This window comes from Salvelinus alpinus, chromosome 1 (assembly GCF_045679555.1).
Source record: "Salvelinus alpinus chromosome 1, SLU_Salpinus.1, whole genome shotgun sequence".
Taxonomy (NCBI): domain Eukaryota; kingdom Metazoa; phylum Chordata; class Actinopteri; order Salmoniformes; family Salmonidae; genus Salvelinus; species Salvelinus alpinus.
In genome coordinates, this window is record NC_092086.1 from 57,831,240 (window position 1) to 57,851,588 (window position 20,349).

General features: G+C 44.0%; 2 protein-coding genes across 16 annotated transcripts; both read left to right on the forward strand.

Annotated features, from left to right (window-relative positions):
• The first annotated feature begins 5,803 nt into the window (after positions 1-5,803).
• On the forward strand, positions 5,804-15,237 carry nfatc2ip (nuclear factor of activated T cells 2 interacting protein). 7 transcript variants are annotated; one of them, XM_071411798.1, is made up of 9 exons: positions 5,804-6,030; positions 6,635-6,748; positions 7,117-7,171; positions 7,607-7,724; positions 11,370-11,453; positions 11,674-11,917; positions 13,478-13,622; positions 14,288-14,400; positions 14,649-15,237. In XM_071411798.1, the coding sequence occupies exons 1-9, from the start codon at positions 5,950-5,952 to the stop codon at positions 14,808-14,810; spliced, it is 1,116 nt and encodes a 371-aa protein (XP_071267899.1). In that variant the 5' UTR covers positions 5,804-5,949; the 3' UTR covers positions 14,811-15,237. The 7 variants fall into 7 exon arrangements, with proteins under 7 accessions (XP_071267899.1, XP_071267882.1, XP_071267927.1 ...); XM_071411781.1 differs by having other exon boundaries at positions 5,892-6,030; positions 7,619-7,724; XM_071411807.1 differs by having other exon boundaries at positions 6,030-6,329; positions 7,619-7,724.
• An 853-nt stretch (positions 15,238-16,090) lies between these two features.
• On the forward strand, positions 16,091-19,877 carry LOC139581748 (putative nuclease HARBI1). Of its 9 annotated transcripts, none has more exons than XM_071411866.1 (10): positions 16,091-16,893; positions 16,981-17,157; positions 17,248-17,309; positions 17,392-17,478; positions 17,566-17,849; positions 17,929-17,964; positions 18,063-18,617; positions 18,687-18,802; positions 18,899-19,010; positions 19,105-19,877. In XM_071411866.1, the coding sequence occupies exons 7-10, from the start codon at positions 18,146-18,148 to the stop codon at positions 19,473-19,475; spliced, it is 1,071 nt and encodes a 356-aa protein (XP_071267967.1). In that variant the 5' UTR covers positions 16,091-16,893; positions 16,981-17,157; positions 17,248-17,309; positions 17,392-17,478; positions 17,566-17,849; positions 17,929-17,964; positions 18,063-18,145; the 3' UTR covers positions 19,476-19,877. The 9 variants fall into 9 exon arrangements, with proteins under 9 accessions (XP_071267967.1, XP_071268018.1, XP_071267978.1 ...); XM_071411917.1 differs by lacking the exon at positions 18,687-18,802 and having other exon boundaries at positions 17,566-17,607; positions 17,676-17,849; XM_071411877.1 differs by having other exon boundaries at positions 17,566-17,964.
• Positions 19,878-20,349: the final 472 nt, after the last annotated feature.

The following is a 20,349-nucleotide window of genomic DNA, read 5'->3' on the forward strand; positions in this document are numbered from 1 at the left end:
GACCCACTGGAATTGTGATACAGTGAATTATAAGTGAAATAATCTGTCTGTAAACAATTGTTGGAAAAATTACTTGTGTCATTCACAAAGTAGATGTCCTGACCGACTTGCCAGAACTATAGTTTGTTAACAAGAATTTTGTGGTGGTTGAAAAACGAGTTTAATTGACTCCAACCGAAGTGTATGTAAACTTCTGACTTCAACTGTATATAAATATACACACACACACACACACACACACTACCGTTCAAAAGTTTGGGGTCACTTAGACATTTTCCGGAGTCGCCTCTTCACTGTTGACGTTGAGACTGGTGTTTTGCGGGTACTATTTAATGAAGCTGCCAGTTGAGGACTTGTGAGGGGTCTGTTTCTCAAACTAATATACTTGTCCTCTTGCTCAGTTGTGCACCGGGGCCTCCCACTCCTCTTTCTATTCTGGTTAGACCAGTTTGCGCTGTTCTGTGAAGGGAGTAGTCACAGCGTTGTACGAGATCTTCAGTTTCTTGGCAATTTCTCACATGGAATAGCCTTCATTTCTCAGAACAAGAATAGACGGACGAGTTTCAGAAGAAATTTCTTTGTTTCTGGACATTTTGAGCCTGTAATCGAACCCACAAATGCTTTTGCTCCAGATACACAACTAGTCTGAAGGAGGCCAGTTTTATTGCTTCTTTAATCAGAACAACAGTTTTCAGCTGTGCTAACATAATTGCAAAAGGGTTTTCAAATGATCAATTGGCCTTTTAAAATGATAAACTTGTATTAGCTAACAAAACGTGCCATTGGAACACAGGAGTGATGTATTCTGATAATGGGCCTCTGTACGCCTAAGTAGATATTCCATAAAACAATCAGTCGTTTCCAGCTCCTATAGTAATTTCTGATCAATTTGATGTTATTTTAAATGGACAAAGAAATTGCTTTTATTTCAAAAACAAGGAAAATTCTAAGTGACCCCAAACTTTTGAACAGTAGTGTATATCAATCAATCCCTTTTTACATCAGTGCTGTACAGAGACCCAGCCTAAAACCCCAAACAGCAAGCAATATGCTTAATATTATAATAATATAATATAATAATATAAACTGGTCGTAAGTCGTTGTTGTCGTTGTGTCCTCCTCCCAGAGTGCTAAGAACCTTGGCGTGATCCTGGACAACACCCTGTCGTTCTCAACTAACATCAAGGCGGTGACCCGTTCCTGTAGGTTCATGCTCTACAACATTCGCAGAGTACGACCCTGCCTCACGCAGGAAGCGGCGCAGGTCCTAATCCAGGCACTTGTCATCTCCCGTCTGGATTACTGCAACTCGCTGTTGGCTGGGCTCCCTGCCTGTGCCATTAAACCCCTACAACTCATCCAGAACGCCGCAGCCCGTCTGGTGTTCAACTTTCCCAAGTTCTCTCACGTCACCCCGCTCCTCCGCTCTCTCCACTGGCTTCCAGTTGAAGCTCGCATCCGCTACAAGACCATGGTGCTTGCCTACGGAGCTGTGAGGGGAACGGCACCTCCGTACCTTCAGGCTCTGATCAGGCCCTACACCCAAACAAGGGCACTGCGTTCATCCACCTCTGGCCTGCTCGCCTCCCTACCTCTGAGGAAGTACAGTTCCCGCTCAGCCCAGTCAAAACTGTTCGCTGCTCTGGCACCCCAATGGTGGAACAAACTCCCTCACGACGCCAGGTCAGCGGAGTCAATCACCACCTTCCGGAGACACCTGAAACCCCACCTCTTTAAGGAATACCTAGGATAGGATAAAGTAATCCTTCTAACCCCCCCCCCCTTAAAAGAGTTAGATGCACTATTGTAAAGTGGTTGTTCCACTGGATATCATAAGGTGAATGCACCAATTTGTAAGTCGCTCTGGATAAGAGCGTCTGCTAAATGACTTAAATGTAAATGTAAAATGCAATATAGAAGTACGGTGGCTAGGAAAAACTCCCTAGAAAGGCCGGAACCTAGGAAGAAGCTTAGAGAGGAACCAGACTCTGAGGGGTGGCCAGTCCTCTTCTGGCTTTGCTGGGTGGAGATTATAACAGAACATGGCCAAGATGTTCAAACGTTCATCGATGACCAGCAGGGTCAGATAATAATAATAACTGGTTGTAGAGGGTGCAACAGGTCAGCACCTCAGGAGTAAATGTCAGTTGGCTTTTAATAGCCGATCATTCAGAGTTAGAGACAGCAGGTGCGGTAGAGAGAGAGTCCAAAACAGCAGGTCTGGGACAAGGTAGCACGTCCAGTGAACAGGTCAGGGTTCCATAGCCACAGGCAGAACAGTTGAAACTGGAGCAGCATGACCAGGTGGACTGGGGACAGCAAGGAGTCATCAGGCCAGGTAGTCCTGAGGCATGGTCCTAAGGCTCAGGTCCTCCAAGAGAAGAGAGAGAAGGAGAAAGAGATAAAAGGAGAGAGAGAGAATTAGAGGGAATTAAATTCACACAGGACACAGGATAAGACAGGAGAAATACTCCAGATATAACAGACTGACCCTAGCCCCCCGACACATAAACTATTGCAGCATAAATACTGGGCTCTATTTGGGTACACATGAAAAGTGTTTTTAACATTTAGTTGGATTTACTAACGAGTGTTGAGTGGCTGGGAATCTTACACAAATATTGTACAACCGTATTGTTAGAATATAGAGTATTCTATATTCTATATTTTATAGTTTTTTCTTAAATGATTGAAGATGAAATATAGTAGTGTTTTTCCTTTGCCCGGAAAGCAAGCACATAATTTGGTTCTAAGATGAAGCATATTAATTAGGCTTAGACTTAAGATGGTTTTGGGAAACCAGGCCCAGAACAAAACAAAAGACAGTACAGCATAAAGAAGCACATTTGTAGGCACATTTGTATGTCATAGCGACGTTGGCTAGTTAAAGCTCATGCATAGAAACACGTCACCAAGTCTAGCGATTGTCTCGCGCCAAACTGAGCATGTGCAGGCATTCAAATCAATGGCAGTCCTTCGATATAAAGTTGTTTTTGACAAAAAATGTCAGTTTGCACATTTCACGAGGTTGGAGTAATAACATGCGGTGGTGTAAAGTACTTAAAGTAAAAATACTTTAAAGCAGGGGCGCAACTTTGGTTTTAAAAGTAGGGGGGGACATAGTTATTACATAATTATTACTCCAAACAGCCTACCCGACCACTCGGAGGCGTCCACATGGTCCTAAACTACACAATTGCCTTCGTTTTGTATCACATTCCAATGACAAAACTAGGGGGTACAAAGATTAAATTTCGGAATGTGGGGATGAAATGTCCCCAGTGAAAGTTATGCCCCTGCTTTAAAGTACTACTTAAGTAGTTTTTTGGGTATCTGTACTTTACTATTTATATTTTTTGACAACTTTTACTTCACTACATTCCTAAAGAAAACGATGTACTTCTTACTCCATACATTTTCCCTGACACCCAAAAGTATTTGTTACATTTTGAATGCTTAGCAGGACAGAAATGGACCAATTCACACACTTATCAAGAGGACATCCCTGGTCATCTATACTGCCTCTGATTTGGTGACTCACTAAACACAAATGCTTTGTTTCTGAATAATGTTTGAGTGTTGGAGTGTGCCCCTGGCTATCCGTAAATGTAAAAATACAAACAATTGTGCCATCTGGTTTGCTTAATATAAGGAATTTGAAATGTATTTATTTTATTTTTATTTAACCTTTATTTAACTTGGCAAGTCAATTAAGAACCAATTCTTATTTACAATGATGGCCTTCCCCGGCCAAACCGTAACCCGGACGACGCTGGGCCAATTGTGCGCTGCCCTTTGGCACTCGACGCTGGGCCAATTGTGCGCCGCCCTCATGGCTGGTTGTGATACAGCCTGGAATCGAACCAGGGTCTGTAGTGACGCCTCTAGCACTGAGATGCAGTGCCTTAGACCTGCAATCTGGTTTCCGCTCAGGTTATGGATGTGTCACTGCAACCTTAAAGGTCCTCAATGATGTCACCATTGCACTTGATTCTAAGCAATGTTGTGCTGCTAATTTTATTGACCAAAGCTTTTTGATACGGTAGACCATTCCATTCTTGTGGGCCGGCTAAGGAGTCTTGGTGTCTCTGAGGGGTCTTTGGCCTGGTTTGCTAACTACCTCTCTCAAAGAATGCAGTGTATAAAGTCAGAACATCTGCTGTCTCAGCCACTGCCTGTCACCAAAGGAGTACCCCAAGGCTTGATCCTAGGCCCCACGCTCTTCTCAATTTACATCAACAACATAGCTCAGGCAGTAGGAAGCTCTCTCATCCATTTATATGCAGATGATACAGTCTTATACTCAGCTGGCCCCTCCCCGGATTTTGTGTTAAATGCTCTACAACAAAGCTTTCTTAGTGTCCAACAAGCTTTCTCTACCCTTCACCTTGTTCTGAACACCTCCAAAACAAACGTCCTGGGGTTTGGTAAGAAGAATGCCCCTCTCCCCACCGGTGTGATTACTACCTCTGAGGGTTTAGAGCTTGAGGTAGTCACCTCATACAAATACTTGGGAGAATGGCTAGACGGTACACTGTCCTTCTCTCAGCACATATCAAAGCTGCAGGCTAAAGTTACATCTAGACTTGGTTTCCTCTATCGTAATCGCTCCTTTTTCACCCCAGCTGCCAAACTAACCCTGATTCAGATGACCATCCTTCCCATGCTAGATTACAGAGATATAATTTATAGATCGGCAGGTAAGGGTGCTCTTGAGCGGCTAGATGTTCTTTACCATTCGGCCATCAGATATGCCACCAATGCTCCTTATAGGACATATCACTGCACTCTATAATCCTCTGTAAACTGGTCATCTCTGTATATCCGTCGCAAGACCCACTCCACTGGTTGATGCTTATTTACAAAACCCTCTTAAGCCTCACTCCCCCCTGTCTGAGATATCTACTGCAGCCCTCATCCTTCACATACAACACCCGTTCTGCCAGTCACGTTAAAGGTCCCCAAAGCACACACATCCCTAGGTCGCTCCTCTTTTCAGTTCGCTGCAGCTAGCGACTGGAAGGAGCTGCAACAAACACTCAAACTGGGCAGTTTTATCTCAATCTCTTCATTCAAAGACTCAATCATGGACACTCTTAATGACATTTGTGGCTGCTTTGTGTGATGTATTATTGTCTCTACCTTCTTGCTCTTTGTGCTGTTGTCTGTGCCAAATAATGTTTGTACCATGTTTTGTGCTACTACCATGTTATGTTGCTACCATGCTGTGTTGTTATGTGTTGCTGCCTTGCTATGTTTTTGTCTTAGGTCTCTCTTTATGTAGTGTTGTGTTGTCTCTCTTGTCGTGATGTGTGTTTTGTCCTATATTTATATATTTTTAAATTTTTTATGTTTTATCTGCAGGAGGCCTTTTGCCGGGTTTGGCCAGGGTAGGCCGTCATTGTAAATAAGAATTTGTTCTTAACTGACTTGCCTATTTAAATAAAGGTTAAATAATCAAAAATAGAAAAGACCGCTGCGGCACTCGGGAAATTATGTATACTGTTACTTTTGATACTTAAGTACATTTTTTCAATTACATTTACTTTTGATACTTAAGTTTATTTAAAACCAAATACTTTTAGACTTTTTCTCAAGTAGTATGTTACTGGGTGACTTTCACTTTTGAGTAATTTCCTATCAAGTATGACAATTGGGTAATTTTTCCACCACTGATAACATGTTCAACTACCTAGGACATTGGCTCGAATCTAGGTTGTGCCTTTCGATTTTGAGAAAACGAACAACTAAGGAATAACGTTTCACCTCTCTTATGGACTTCTCATACCCCAAACCCCGGCCTAGTCTGCTTGGTCTGTTTCGTAAGCGTTCCCAGAAGTCTTGCGATATTGCGCCTATGTGTTTAGAAACTCTGTGACACGCGATGGTGCGTCCCTGGGTTTAGAAAAGCTACGACATCTTCTTCTTCCCAGAGATGATTGGTCCAGAATGAGGTCACAACCTCCCCCCAGAAAACACTGCGATTGGTTGGTGAAATCATCACATTGGAGGGAAACAATGGCTGAAGTGGTAATTATTTTCCAGGACGTCCAAAAGAAAAGTTCTCACCGATAAGCTTGTTTAGTGTAGAAAGCAATCTAGCACAAAAGTATGCAAACGACTCTTTACTCAAGTAGCCAGCTAGCTAAAAACAATAGCGCGATCCGTGCTAGCATAAGCTAGCTAGGTTTACTGGTGCTGCTAGCGTCAATGTTTATTTTCATTATTTGCCTGCATAATATGCTATGCTTATGCTAAGTTCTAACCAAGCCAGCCGTCCCCAACCGGCTGTGATAGAGTCGATCAAACTAGACATGCTGAGTGAGATGGTTGGTGTATGGCAGGGGTATTCAAATCTTACCTTACGAGGTCCGGACTACTGTTTGTTTTCTGTTCTACCTGATAATTAATTGCACCCATATCAGTCGCTGATTAGATGGGAAGAATGGAAAAAAAGCAAGAGAACTGGCTTCGAGGTCCATATTTTAATTTGAAGGGTGTATGGTGTCATCGATGAAAGTTTGCTAGTTTGTCAAATGTTTACAAGTTTATCCAACTTACAGTAACGTTAATTCAGCATGTAAAACATGGATCAAAGCTTACTGCGTGTGTGTGATCTCCCCCCTACGTTCAGAATACTGACAGTGACAGCGACCTTGAGTTGACTGCCCCCGTGAAGCCTCAACCCAAACGGCGTCGTATCATCGACCCCTCGTCTATTACCACCGTGCCTATCTACTCTAACAAGGTGTGGCCCATAGAGATCCTATTAAATTAGTCATATTCCTGTTCCTATTTAATTATTCTAATTCTATGGTGTGAAGTTATTTACTACTCTGCTACTGGCATAGTCAATTCTATTTAAATTAGCTTTAATTATTTTATTGACTGGCAAAGTCTATTTGTCTGTGATTCTCTGTATCAGTGTGTTGCCTGAGTGTATCAAAGTAGATTGATCCATCCACACAAATATTTGGATATGTACATCAACTGCTTTAGATGAACAATTGCAAAACTCCCACACAGATTGTTTGCCTTGCCAAAGCAATGGGGCTGGGCTATTTGTAAAATCTATTTCATTACCAAATACTGGTCATTTTGTATTTATGTTTGTAGGTGAACAGCAGCTTACAGCTGAATCCAACTCTCTTCGCCTGTGATGTTAACGCAGGTATGAACTACAGTCAGACCACAGACTGACAGAGGTCTGGTCTGCTACTAGTTAATTCCTGTTCAATCCCTGTCTGTTGAACTGAACATGGAGTTTGATGGGTGGGTATAATTTGTGGAACGTTCCAACAAGAATCTGTTACAAAAACTTTGTCAAGTAGCATGATCAATTCACCTAGCTAACTAGCTGCCGAATAGGCATCAACTCACCACGTAGCTTATTCTTAATGTTTGTCCATAGACATTTTTCAGAATAAATGTGGTGAGTAAAAACTTTATGAAATAGCCCACTCCCTACCCGGTATCTTATTTGGCCGCTATACAACTTTCTATGTGTTATTTGTTGACAACCTTGTTATTTACGAAGTTTTTGGAACAGATTCCTGTTGGAACGTTCCACAAATTATACCCACCCGAATTTGATTTCTCTACTTAGGTGACAATGCAGAGGAGGTCAGTTTGTGGGCCAAGTCTCCACCCTCCAAGAAAAAGAAGCCAATCATCATGGCCTTGAATGACTCAGAGGATGAGTCTGAGCCAGAGGACAAAGATCTGTGAGTTACTTGTTGCTAAAGGTGTACTCTGTTCTGCTTTCATTTACTGTGTTTACTGTATATGTAGCATGTTTTTGTACTACCCCAGGCAACCAGAAGGTGACAGTAGTGTATTTAATTTGTATTTATGTACAATATTTCAAGTATGGTTTTAAAGCTGCAATATTGAACTTTTTGGGGGACCTGACCAAATTCACATGTAAATGTGTGTTATAGAGCTGTCATTTTTACATTTACATTACATTTAAGTCATTTAGCAGACGCTCTTATCCAGAGCGACTTACAAATTGGTGCATTCACCTTATGATATCCAGTGGAACAACCACTTTACAATAGTGCATCTAACTCTTTTAAGGGGGGGGGGGGGTTAGAAGGATTACTTTATCCTATCCTAGGTATTCCTTAAAGAGGTGGGGTTTCAGGTGTCTCCGGAAGGTGGTGATTGACTCCGCTGACCTGGCGTCGTGAGGGAGTTTGTTCCACCATTGGGGTGCCAGAGCAGCGAACAGTTTTGAGTGGGCTGAGCGGGAACTGTACTTCCTCAGAGGTAGGGAGGCGAGCAGGCCAGAGGTGGATGAACGCAGTGCCCTTGTTTGGGTGTAGGGCCTGATCAGAGCCTGAAGGTACGGAGGTGCCGTTCCCCTCACAGCTCCGTAGGCAAGCACCATGGTCTTGTAGCGGATGCGAGCTTCAACTGGAAGCCAGTGGAGAGAGTGGAGGAGCGGGGTGACGTGAGAGAACTTGGGAAAGTTGAACACCAGACGGGCTGCGGCGTTCTGGATGAGTTGTAGGGGTTTAATGGCACAGGCAGGGAGCCCAGCCAACAGCGAGTTGCAGTAATCCAGACGGGAGATGACAAGTGCCTGGATTAGGACCTGCGCCGCTTCCTGCGTGAGGCAGGGTCGTACTCTGCGAATGTTGTAGAGCATGAACCTACAGGAACGGGTCACTGCCTTGATGTTAGTTGAGAACGACAGGGTGTTGTCCAGGATCACGCCAAGGTTCTTAGCACTCTGGGAGGAGGACACAATGGAGTTGTCAACCGTGATGGCGAGATCATGGAACGGGCAGTCCTTCCCCGGGAGGAAGAGCAGCTCTGTCTTGCCGAGGTTCAGCTTGAGGTGGTGATCCGTCATCCACACTGATATGTCTGCCAGACATGCAGAGATGCGATTCACCACCTGGTTATCAGAGGGGGGAAAGGAGAAGATTAATTGTGTGTCGTCTGCATAGCAATGATAGGAGAGACCATGTGAGGATATGACAGAGCCAAGTGACTTGGTGTATAGCGAGAATAGGAGAGGGCCTAGAACAGAGCCCTGGGGGACACCAGTGGTGAGAGCACGTGGTGCGGAGACAGATTCTCGCCACGCCACCTGGTACGAGCGACCTGTCAGGTAGGACGCAATCCAAGCGTGGGCCGCGCCGGAGATGCCCAGCTCGGAGAGGGTGGAGAGGAGGATCTGATGGTTCACAGTATCAAAGGCAGCCGATAGGTCTAGAAGGATGAGAGCAGAGGAGAGAGAGTTAGCTTTAGCAGTGCGGAGCGCCTCCGTGACACAGAGAAGAGCAGTCTCATTTGAATGACTAGTCTTGAAACCTGACTGATTTGGATCAAGAAGGTCATTCTGAGAGAGATAGCAGGAGAGCTGGCCAAGGACGGCACGTTCAAGAGTTTTGGAGAGAAAAGAAAGAAGGGATACTGGTCTGTAGTTGTTGACATCGGAGGGATCGAGTGTAGGTTTTTTCAGAAGGGGTGCAACTCTCGCTCTCTTGAAGACGGAAGGGACGTAGCCAGCGGTCAAGGATGAGTTGATGAGCGAGGTGAGGTAAGGGAGAAGGTCTCCGGAAATGGTCTGGAGAAGAGAGGAGGGGATAGGGTCAAGCGGGCAGGTTGTTGGGCGGCCGGCCGTCACAAGACGCGAGATTTCATCTGGAGAGAGAGGGGAGAAAGAGGTCAAAGCACAGGATAGGGCAGTGTGAGCAGAACCAGCGGTGTCGTTTGACTTAGCAAACGAGGATCGGATGTCGTCGACCTTCTTTTCAAAATGGTTGACGAAGTCATCAGCAGAGAGGGAGGAGGGGGGAGGGGAGGAGGATTCAGGAGGGAGGAGAAGGTGGCAAAGAGCTTCCTAGGGTTAGAGGCAGATGCTTGGAATTTAGAGTGGTAGAAATTGGCTTTAGCAGCAGAGACAGAAGAGGAGAATGTAGAGAGGAGGGAGTGAAAGGATGCCAGGTCCGCAGGGAGGCGAGTTTTCCTCCATTTCCGCTCGGCTGCCCGGAGCCCTGTTCTGTGAGCTCGCAATGAGTCGTCGAGCCACGGAGCAGGAGGGGAGGACCGAGCCGGCCTGGAGGATAGGGGACATAGAGAGTCAAAGGATGCAGAAAGGGAGGAGAGGAGGGTTGAGGAGGCAGAATCAGGAGATAGGTTGGAGAAGGTTTGAGCAGAGGGAAGAGATGATAGGATGGAAGAGGAGAGAGTAGCGGGGGAGAGAGAGCGAAGGTTGGGACGGCGCGATACCATCCGAGTAGGGGCAGTGTGGGAAGTGTTGGATGAGAGCGAGAGGGAAAAGGATACAAGGTAGTGGTCGGAGACTTGGAGGGGAGTTGCAATGAGATTAGTGGAAGAACAGCATCTAGTAAAGATGAGGTCAAGCGTATTGCCTGCCTTGTGAGTAGGGGGGGAAGGTGAGAGGGTGAGGTCAAAAGAGGAGAGGAGTGGAAAGAAGGAGGCAGAGAGGAATGAGTCAAAGGTAGACGTGGGGAGGTTAAAGTCACCCAGAACTGTGAGAGGTGAGCCATCCTCAGGAAAGGAACTTATCAGGGCGTCAAGCTCATTGATGAACTCTCCAAGGGAACCTGGAGGGCGATAAATGATAAGGATGTTAAGCTTGAAAGGGCTGGTAACTGTGACAGCATGGAATTCAAAGGAGGCGATAGACAGATGGGTCAGGGGAGAAAGAGAGAATGTCCACTTGGGAGAGATGAGGATCCCAGTGCCACCACCCCGCTGACCAGAAGCTCTCGGGGTGTGTGAGAACACGTGGGCAGACGAGGAGAGAGCAGTAGGAGTAGCAGTGTTATCAGTGGTAATCCATGTTTCCGTCAGTGCCAAGAAGTCGAGGGACTGGAGGGAAGCATAGGCTGAGATGAACTCTGCCTTGTTGGCCGCAGATCGGCAGTTCCAGAGGCTGCCTGAGACCTGGAACTCCACGTGGGTCGTGCTGCATATTTTTAATGGATAGCAAGTCTAAGAAGCGCTAAATCTGTTCTATGTGCGCTATTTCTATCCTCCCCGTTCTTAAGTTTTGTTTTTGCATCTTTTACTTTCAGTTTTGTACACCAACTTCAAACCGCTAAAAATACAATATTTTTGGTTATGGAAAAGATATTTCACAGCGGTTTAGATGGTACAATGATTCTCTACACTATACTTGCTTATTTTGTCACACAAACTGAAATTAGGCAAACTAATTAGAATTTTAGTAACCAGGAAATGGTGGGTGATTTCTGCATTGATGCATCTTTGACAAATTCTTAGTTTAAGTAAGTAGCCTTGCATGAGCTTTGGCTTGTGCGAGCCAGAGCGGCTCACAATTCTTAGTGTAGTAACGTCTTCCCTCCCTAAAATGTTCTCTCTCTCAGGGTAGACATCCGTACCCCCTCTCCACCCCCACCTCCAGGCAGCCCTTTTGTCAAAGTATCCAATCGGGCCAATCGAAAGATTCTGTGAGTTGACGTTTTGTCTATGTCCGAGACAGAAATGCAATGCCCTTTCAGTAATGCAATTACAATATCATCACCAGTCACTTTATCGGTCTGTCTACGCCTGTCCCTGGTGGCTCTATCTCTCTCTCTCTCTCTCTTTCTCTTTCTCTTTCTCTTTCTCTTTCTCTTTCTCTTTCTCTCTTTCTCTTTCTCTCTTTCTCTCTCTCTCTCTCTCTCTCAGAGAGATCAACAGAAAGCTAAAGGCTGTGGGCTCTCTCCTCTCTCCCGAGGCCAAGGGGCGGTCCGGATGCCACTCCCCTCCTCTCACTGAGTACGATGATGATGACATCATCCTCATGTCCCCAAACTCCCGGCCCAGGAGCCAGCCCCTTGCCCCCTCCCGAGACCACAGCCCACTGACATCCAGAGAGATCGCCCTCAAGTTCCGCAGCCGGACAGACCTCTACAAGATCCCTGTGTTAACCGTAAGAATCAGGAAGAGCACCACTTCCTGTTGTGTCAGTGATGCTCCAGTGAGTGTGTCGTGATTCGGGTTAAAGATGTATGTAGGTTGTCATTAACTGGTGGTCCATGGTCGGTTTTGGACATTAACTTCTAGGGGCCAGTTTCCCAGATTCAGAGTAAATGTATTCCTGGACTAAAAATCTCCTTTAACAGAGACTTCATGTAGAGGATCAAAGAGGGCTTTTGTGTTCAATTCAGGCTGAATGTATGCTGAACAAAAATATAAATGCAACATGTAGAGTGTTCGTCCCATGTTTCATAGAAGTAAAAGATCCCAGAATTGTTTTATACGCACAAAAAGCTTATTTCTCTCAAATGTTGTACACAAATTTGTTTACATCCCTGTTAGTGAACTTTTCTCCTTTGCCAAGATAATCCATCCACCTGACAGGTGTGGCATATCAAGAAGCTGATTAAACAGCATGATCATTACACAGGTGCACTTTGTGCTGGGGCAATAAAAAGCCACTCTAAAATGTGCAATTTTGTCACACAACACAATGCCACAGATGTCTCAAGCTTTGAGGGAGTGTGCAATTGGCATGGTGACTGCAGGAATGTCCACCAGAGCTTTTGCCAGAGAATGTAATGTTACTTTCTCTACCATAATCTGCTTCCAACTTTGTTTTAGCGAATTTGGCAGTATGTCAAACAAACCTCCCAACCACAGACCATGTGTAAACATGCCAGCCCAGGACCTTCACATCTGGCTTCTTCACCTGTGGGATCGTCTGAGATCAGCCACCCGGACAGTTGATGAAACTGAGGAGAATTTCTGTCTGTAATAAAGGCCTTTTGTGGGGAAACACTCATTCTGATTGACTGGACCTGGTTCGCCAGTGGGTGGGCCTGGCTCTAAAGTGGGTGTGCCTATGCCCTTCCAGGCCAACCCATGGCTGCACCCCTACCCAGTCGGGAAATCCATAGTTTAGGGCTTAGTTAATTTATTTCAATTGACTAATGTCCTTAAATGAACTGTAACTCAGTGAAATTGTTGCATGTTGTGTTTATATTTTTGTTCAGTATAGTTATGAAATTCAATTAGGAAAACTGTTACCTTGGCGACAGTGTAATTTTTATTGCAAGAATCAGGAGACTTCTGAGTGTGCCAATACTGAGACCAGTCGCATTTATGTATTTTTAAAATTGTATTTATCCTTTCTTTAACTAAGAAAGTTAAGAACAAATTATTATTTACAATAACGGCCCACCCCGGCCAAACCCAGGCGACACTGGGCCAATTGTGCACCGCCCTATGGGACTCCCAATCACGGCCGGATGTGATGCATTGTGATGAGTGTGACTACTTTTGAACCCAGGTAGTCTGTGCGCCACAAGACTCTCAAAGCCTACTAAGCTAAAGCCTTTGGCGTTATTAACTCAGGGGGCGCTAACACAAGTTTTCTGGTGTCAGGCAAGGTTACTCATCATCATGTTAGCTTAGCTCAGTGAGCCACCGCTACTACACAAGTACACTGGAGGTTTCTTCTAGTTCCTAACTTGAGGCTCTTCATTCCCAGACGGTGCCTCTGAGCAAAGCGGTGGAGCAGCTGTCAGTCAAGCTCAAAGTACCGCCCTCCCGCATCCTGTTACTGAGGAGAGACATAGAGCTTCCTGTCCACTCCACAGCCAATGAGCTGGGCCTGGGCATCGCTGACATCATAGGTGAGATGACTCATAGTGGCGTACATTAGTGGGATGCACACTTGGATGTCTCACACAGTCGTTACAACGGGGAAAGTGTCGCACCTCACCTTCTAATGCAGTGGTTCACAACTGGTGTTGCCTCTGGAAACAAATTGAACCAGGTTGTCTGAGTCACAACCCAATAAAGAGTGCTTTTGTGCTAGATTGCTTTCTACACTAAACGCTAGTCACCAAATCTGGAAAACAATTTTTATGCTATATTGTATGTAAATGTAGCAATTATATGACAAGGGAACAACATTCCCACCTGTTTCATTGTCAATGATAAAATGTTGCCCATATTCTTGATGAAGAATGATAATAAACTGGTTTGAGACTCAAAAATCTACCAAAATAGTGCTGCTAATAGCTCTATATTGAAAATATTTTGATTGAAGAAGAAAAAAGATTGAATTATATATATTTTAAAATTCATGATCATTTCTACGTACTTTCTAGCTGATTTAAGTCGTTTAAGTTCAGACTGGAGTATAATTGTTTTTTTGTTTTTTTACAGCCACCAGTTGAGAATTGGTGTTCTAATGTATTGCTTCATAATTTAAGGCAGCAACTTCACTCTCAATGTTTGATCACAAACCCTCTTTTCTGTTCTGTTCTTTTAACACTACCCTCCCTTCTGTCAGACTGTGTTGTCATAGCAGCAGATGATAAACACCAGCCCGAGCATGGTGACATGCTCACTGTGCGACTGCAGGCCAAGGAGAAAGGCTCAGCACAGGAATATTCCCTACACAAAGTGAGCATTACCCAACGTTTCTCACAATTAAGAATTTGGGGTTGAGCACAAATGTGTAAGGATAAGGTTCAAGGGCAGAGGGAACGAAGCTGTTTGGAGAACAGCCTTGGTCTTAAACTCACCTTTTCTTCTCAACTGTTCATAAAGAATAGAAAGAACTGAGTTCATCCTAATTCCCTTACTCTCATTTTCCCCTTCTCTCACATCTCTCATTCTTCTCTCGCTCCCTCCCTCTCTCTCTTCCTCAGGATGCCCCCTTGGGCTCCATTCTCTCCCAGTATGTGTCCAGTATGTCTGTGGATGCCAGACGCAAGGTGCGCTTCCAGTTTGACGGGTCAAAGGTTGTCCACAGCCAGACGCCCTCCCAGTTGGACATGGAGGACGGTGATGTCATTGAGGTGTGGGTGTAAACACCTGTGGTATTTTCATAGAGCTGTGGTTTTCAAACCTCTCCTCTGGGATCCCCAGACATTTCAAAATTGTGTTGTAGCCCTATACTAACTCACCTGATTCACCTAGTCAAGGACTTGATTAGTTAACCATTTTAATCAGGTGTGCTAGCTGATATAGTTAAAATACATGAAACGGCTGGAGGTCCCCAAGGAAATGTTTGAGAACTCGTCATAGATGATTCTGCTGTATATACGATGGACACAACAAACAAAAAAGGATAGAAAGATGTCCCAGTGCTATGTTTTTTTTAAGATGCACTTACTGCACTTGGTCCAAGACTCTTCTAAGACTCTTCAATATTGCCACTGTCAATTTATGATTGTGTTTATTTACAAGATGTGTTTTGAACCGATTTTGAAATAAAAATGTCTCTGTTCAAATGAATGCACTGTAATGTTGTATCTGAATTGTTTTTAAATGGACCTGTACACTGGTGTGGTGAGAACTCAATCCGTTGGTATACGAGCGCTTATTTCAAAGAGCGTTCCGTAATCATTCCCCAGTGAGCTGAGCTAGGCATGTTTCACTGTGACATGTTTTAATATGGAGAAATGCCTCTTGTGGTTATGCCTAGTATGTAGCCTAGTTATGCTAAAATATTTCAGACCAGTGTATTGCAGTTCATTTCATCTTTGACTTAACCACTCAAAAATATTTTACCTATTAACAGTGAAACAACAACCAGTCCCAGACATTTCACAATAGAACATACCAGAGGGGGGCATCATAGTAGGTAGGCTACCTACCTTATTGGGATTATATGGTTACCACCAGTGTTCGGAATACATTGAGTTTGTTGATTTTTTTTTAAACACCATGGGACGCCTTTTCACACTGATTTATTTGTCAAAGGTCCGTGCTGAGTCTGTAAACTATGCGATTATATTGGAGACAGGTTTATAGCAGTGAATGTCATCTATTAATTTACTGTTATAGTATTTCTAAGTAGCAGCCATATAACGGCAAGGGAAACTAATTGTTCTCACTTTGTGATAGAACATTCAAATTTGTCTGCCTGACTGTGCCGCTCTTTACCTGAATTGTTAGGATTTTCTTGTGATCACAACAAAACTTATTTTGCTCAAATAAAGATGGAAATAAATTGTGTTTCTTTAAAAAGATGGGCTTGGTTGACATGGACTCTTTCCTAGCCTTATTCTCCTTGTCGTTACCCAGCATTGTTACTTATTTACCAGGTAATAATAAGAGAAAACAAAACAAGGATTGGAGCATTAGACTCAACCTGGGGCCTGTTGCACAAAAGTAGAATTAAGACATCCGGGATAAATGACTCAGCTGAGCTCAATGAAGCCAAAACATGTGCGTCCAGGCTTAATTGGTTGCACAAAGACCAAGCCAGGATGAGCAGACACGGATTCATTAAGCCAGGTGAAACCAATCCTGGATAGGTGCGCGCTCACGGCTCACTCAAATAGACCCCGCCACAGATCACAGATTAACTGATTTACCATGGCAACTAGAGCCGCGTACTTTTCCCCGTCGGAAGCACAAATCCTCATGGAGGCATACGAGGAGGTAAAAGATATAATTAAGAAGAAAGGCAACATCGCCACAGTGATAAAGCAAAGAGAAAAAGCGTGGCAAAGTATTGCAGACCGCCTGAATGCGTAAGTAGTGCACAATTACACACTCACCGCTCCGCTGAAACATCACAATTACAATTCAAATATTTAATTCACATCTCCAAAAATGCAGTTGTACTGTAATTATGAAACGGTTAAATTTTTAATTGAAATGCACTGCAGATATGAGTGAAATTGTGTAAAGTAACTCCATCACACTGTATAAAGCTATGATAAATTTTTTGATATTTTTACTGAAAACAAGACAAAAATACCAAGTAATTTTTTGCAGTGTGACTCCATTAAATATGTGTGTGTGTGTGTGTGTGTGTGTGTGTGTGTGTGTGTGTGTGTGTGTGTGTGTGTGTGTGTGTGTGTGTGTGTAGATTAAACATGAACGGGCCAAAACGGACATGGCAGCAGGTCAAAATCAAATACAAGAACATTCTGCAGAATGGTATGGTCCCTGACTAATATTTAACAAAGCACAAGCATATATTGTACCCAGAAGGTGCCTGCTCACACATTGTCTGTACTGTTTTAGCAGTGAAAAAGAATACCCACAGACAAGGCACGGGTGGTGGGTCACCAAAGGCTGACCTTACCCCAGCAGAGGACATGGCCTTGGAGCTAAATAAAGGCAGGCCCGTCTTAGAGGGGATCCCTGGGGGGAAAGAGACGAGCATAGGTTCCTCCCAAGATGCCACCCGCTTCATTCAAGGTATGTCCTTCCATCTCTACATGGGATACAACCACATTCATATTGAATCAATTTGGACTGTCTGACTTTGGTTTACCTATTGCCTTGCAGTGTCTGGCAGCACTGTGTTCCTGTTAGAGCCACCAGCACAAGCACCAGACGATGCTGATCCAGTGAGTACTCCATCAAAGGCATACTGTAGGCCTGGCATGTCTTGTCTACTAGCTTCAATATGAATCCGATTAAATGTGATAGGGTGAAGGCCCCAGTGCAGCAGCAACAGCACATGATGGAGACGATGATGAGGAGGAGACCATCTCTCTCGATTCCAGAAGGCATGAGGTATCATGTTAAGACTGTGAAAGTACTATTTACTCTACAATGGTGAGGAGTCCTCATCAAAATCAAAAAATCTAATTTCTTTTACAGGACCCAGATGCTATACAGTGGGAAAACCAGCCTGGCAACATAGTGCGTATTAATAAAAGGACACCACATCCTGCCAAATTCCAGCTGCGCTAATTGTATTGTGTTCACAGAGCTCACAAGCTATCAGACAGTTGTATGGCAACCACCTCCGGCGCCAAATAGAACTGGCAGACATAGACATTCAGTACAAGAAGAAAAAGATGGAAAATCTTGCACTGGAGTCCGAAATAAAAAAGAGGACAATTAGGAAACTGGACCTTGAAATAAAAAAACTTGAGAGGGAGGTGAGATATGCCTTCAATGTACACTGTATGCTAACTGTAACACAAATGTATTAATCATTATTTTTCTTTCCTCCCCCAGCTCCAAGAAGATGACACAGCTCAAAATAAAAATTAGGTATATTCTCGTAAAGTCAAGTGAGCCATGACATATGAGCTCTTATTGTGAGCACACAGGACGGTGGCATCTTTCTAAGGTTTTTTTTATTTTCCCAGCAATCAGTACAACCAAGTCATCGTTATAAGGCATCGCCCTCTTTTGCCCACCCCCCCAGCACCAGGTGTGGCCACTAGCCTATATGAAGGCCCAAAATTGTGTGTTCCTTTCTGCTCTGACAATGGCATGCCCATTCGTGCGAGATGTGGTGGATGAAGAAGCACTTGTGCTGAGGAGAGCCTTCAGGCGAGAAAGGGTCTTCAGGGACCGGTTGGACCCACTGGCCTTCCCTGATGACCATCTATATGAAAGATACAGGTTTTCTGCAGATGGCATCAGGTATCTATGCAGACTACTGGGTCCCAGGATTAAGCACCGCACTGCACGGAGCCATGCACTGAGTGTGGAGCAAATGGTTTGTGTGGCCTTGCGCTTTTTTGCTAGTGGAGCCTTCCTGTACTCAGTGGGGGATGCAGAACAGCTGAACAAGGCCACAATTTGCCGCACAATAAGGAGTGTGTGTCTGGCTATCAAAGCATTAGCAGATGTCTTCATCTCCTTCCCTGGCCACAGAAGACTCTGTGACATCAAAGAGGAGTTCTATAGGATTGCAGGTAAGAGGATCTACAAATTACAGGACAACTGTTAACACATAGTAGGATACTCATTACTTTGTGTGACAGGTTTCCCCAATGTCATTGGTGCAGTGGACTGCACACACATAAGGATAAAAGCCCCCTCAGGTGCCCATGAGGCCGATTTTGTGAATAGGAAATCCTTTCACAGCATTAATGTTCAGGTGAACATAACTTTTTGATATTGTCCATTGACGAACACTCTGCATTGCCAGTGATGTGCATTGATTGGTGTAATATTCCTCATCTTATGATTTCAGATGGTCTGCAATGCTGACTGTGTGATCAGCAATGTTGTGGCAAAATGGCCTGGCTCAGTCCATGACTCCAGAATCTTTCGGGCCTCTGAAATCTATCAGTGCCTATCACAAGGTAAGCCACACAACCCCTATTTATAACCATCATGGCTGTGTCAAGAATATCACTGTGTTTATGAGGTAGTAATGATGAGATTTTGTGTTGACAGGTGAATTCTCTGGTGTGTTGCTGGGAGACAGGGGGTATGGCTGCCAGCCTTTTCTCCTGACACCTTTCACAGACCCCCAGGAAGCACAGCAGGCCTACAACCATGCCCATGCCAGGACCAGGGCCAGAGTTGAAATGACCTTTGGCCTCCTGAAGGCACGCTTTCACTGCCTTCACAAATTAAGGGTCAGCCCTGTTAGGGCATGTGATATTACTGTGGCTTGTGCTGTCCTCCACAATGTGGCCTGCCTGAGGAAGGAGAGGGCCCCCAGAGTGCCACCAGCCATGGACTGGGACAATCCGGCAATCTTCCCTGATGACGACAGTGGTCGGCTGCTGAGGGACCAATATGTGTTGAATTATTTTAGTTAGTATGTGTGCTTTCAATTTTGGTTAAATATGTCCTGCGGTGGCAGAGGAATTTGGGTTTTTTTGGGTTCGTTTTTTGACGAATTTGGCCTCTTATGATGTTTGTGCGGTATACTGTGTGTAATACAAGGCTGCAGGGAGGCTACTGCATCCATTCATTTGTCTGTTCAGTTGATGTGTATGGATTTGTCCTGCATTTATTTTAGTGTGCAGACATGCAGGGTGTGTTATATACAGACCTTTGAATGTGTATGTATCATTTTGTATAATATGCTTGGATTCTGTGCTTTCCATCTTGTAGAGTCACTGTGACTTCAGTTTCGAAAGGAGCTGATGGTTTACCTGCTTTGTTTTGTCCTTATTCAATAAAGGAACATAATGTTACACATTGTGTTTTTATATTCATATGGAATGTGTATTTGTTTATATGACAGAGTACTAGGGCCACACTGAAGAAAAAGGATAAAGTCATAAATTTATGAGGCTGGTTCTTTCTGCAGAAAAGCTACATATTGTTTTTACAGTTTTGATACTTATGACAATGTGATACTTAATATTCTGGCACATCAGCATGTCTTTGTTTATGAAACCATACTGAAGTACAATTTCACGAAATGCCCCACATCTGTCATTTTAACAACTGTCCTCCTTTAAAACAACTGGTTACAATATTATGACTTGTGTTTTTTTCCCCTCTGTGGCCCTAATATTCTATCATTTTATATATAGCCTTATAGTCTATGGGAAACTGTAAATTATCTAATGATAGCAACATCATCTAAAAATCATTTTTTATCCAAAATCATTGAAATTAATGATCACAAACGTTTAAATAATAACAGTGGGTCTAGTTATATGTGATAACAATGTATAGTGA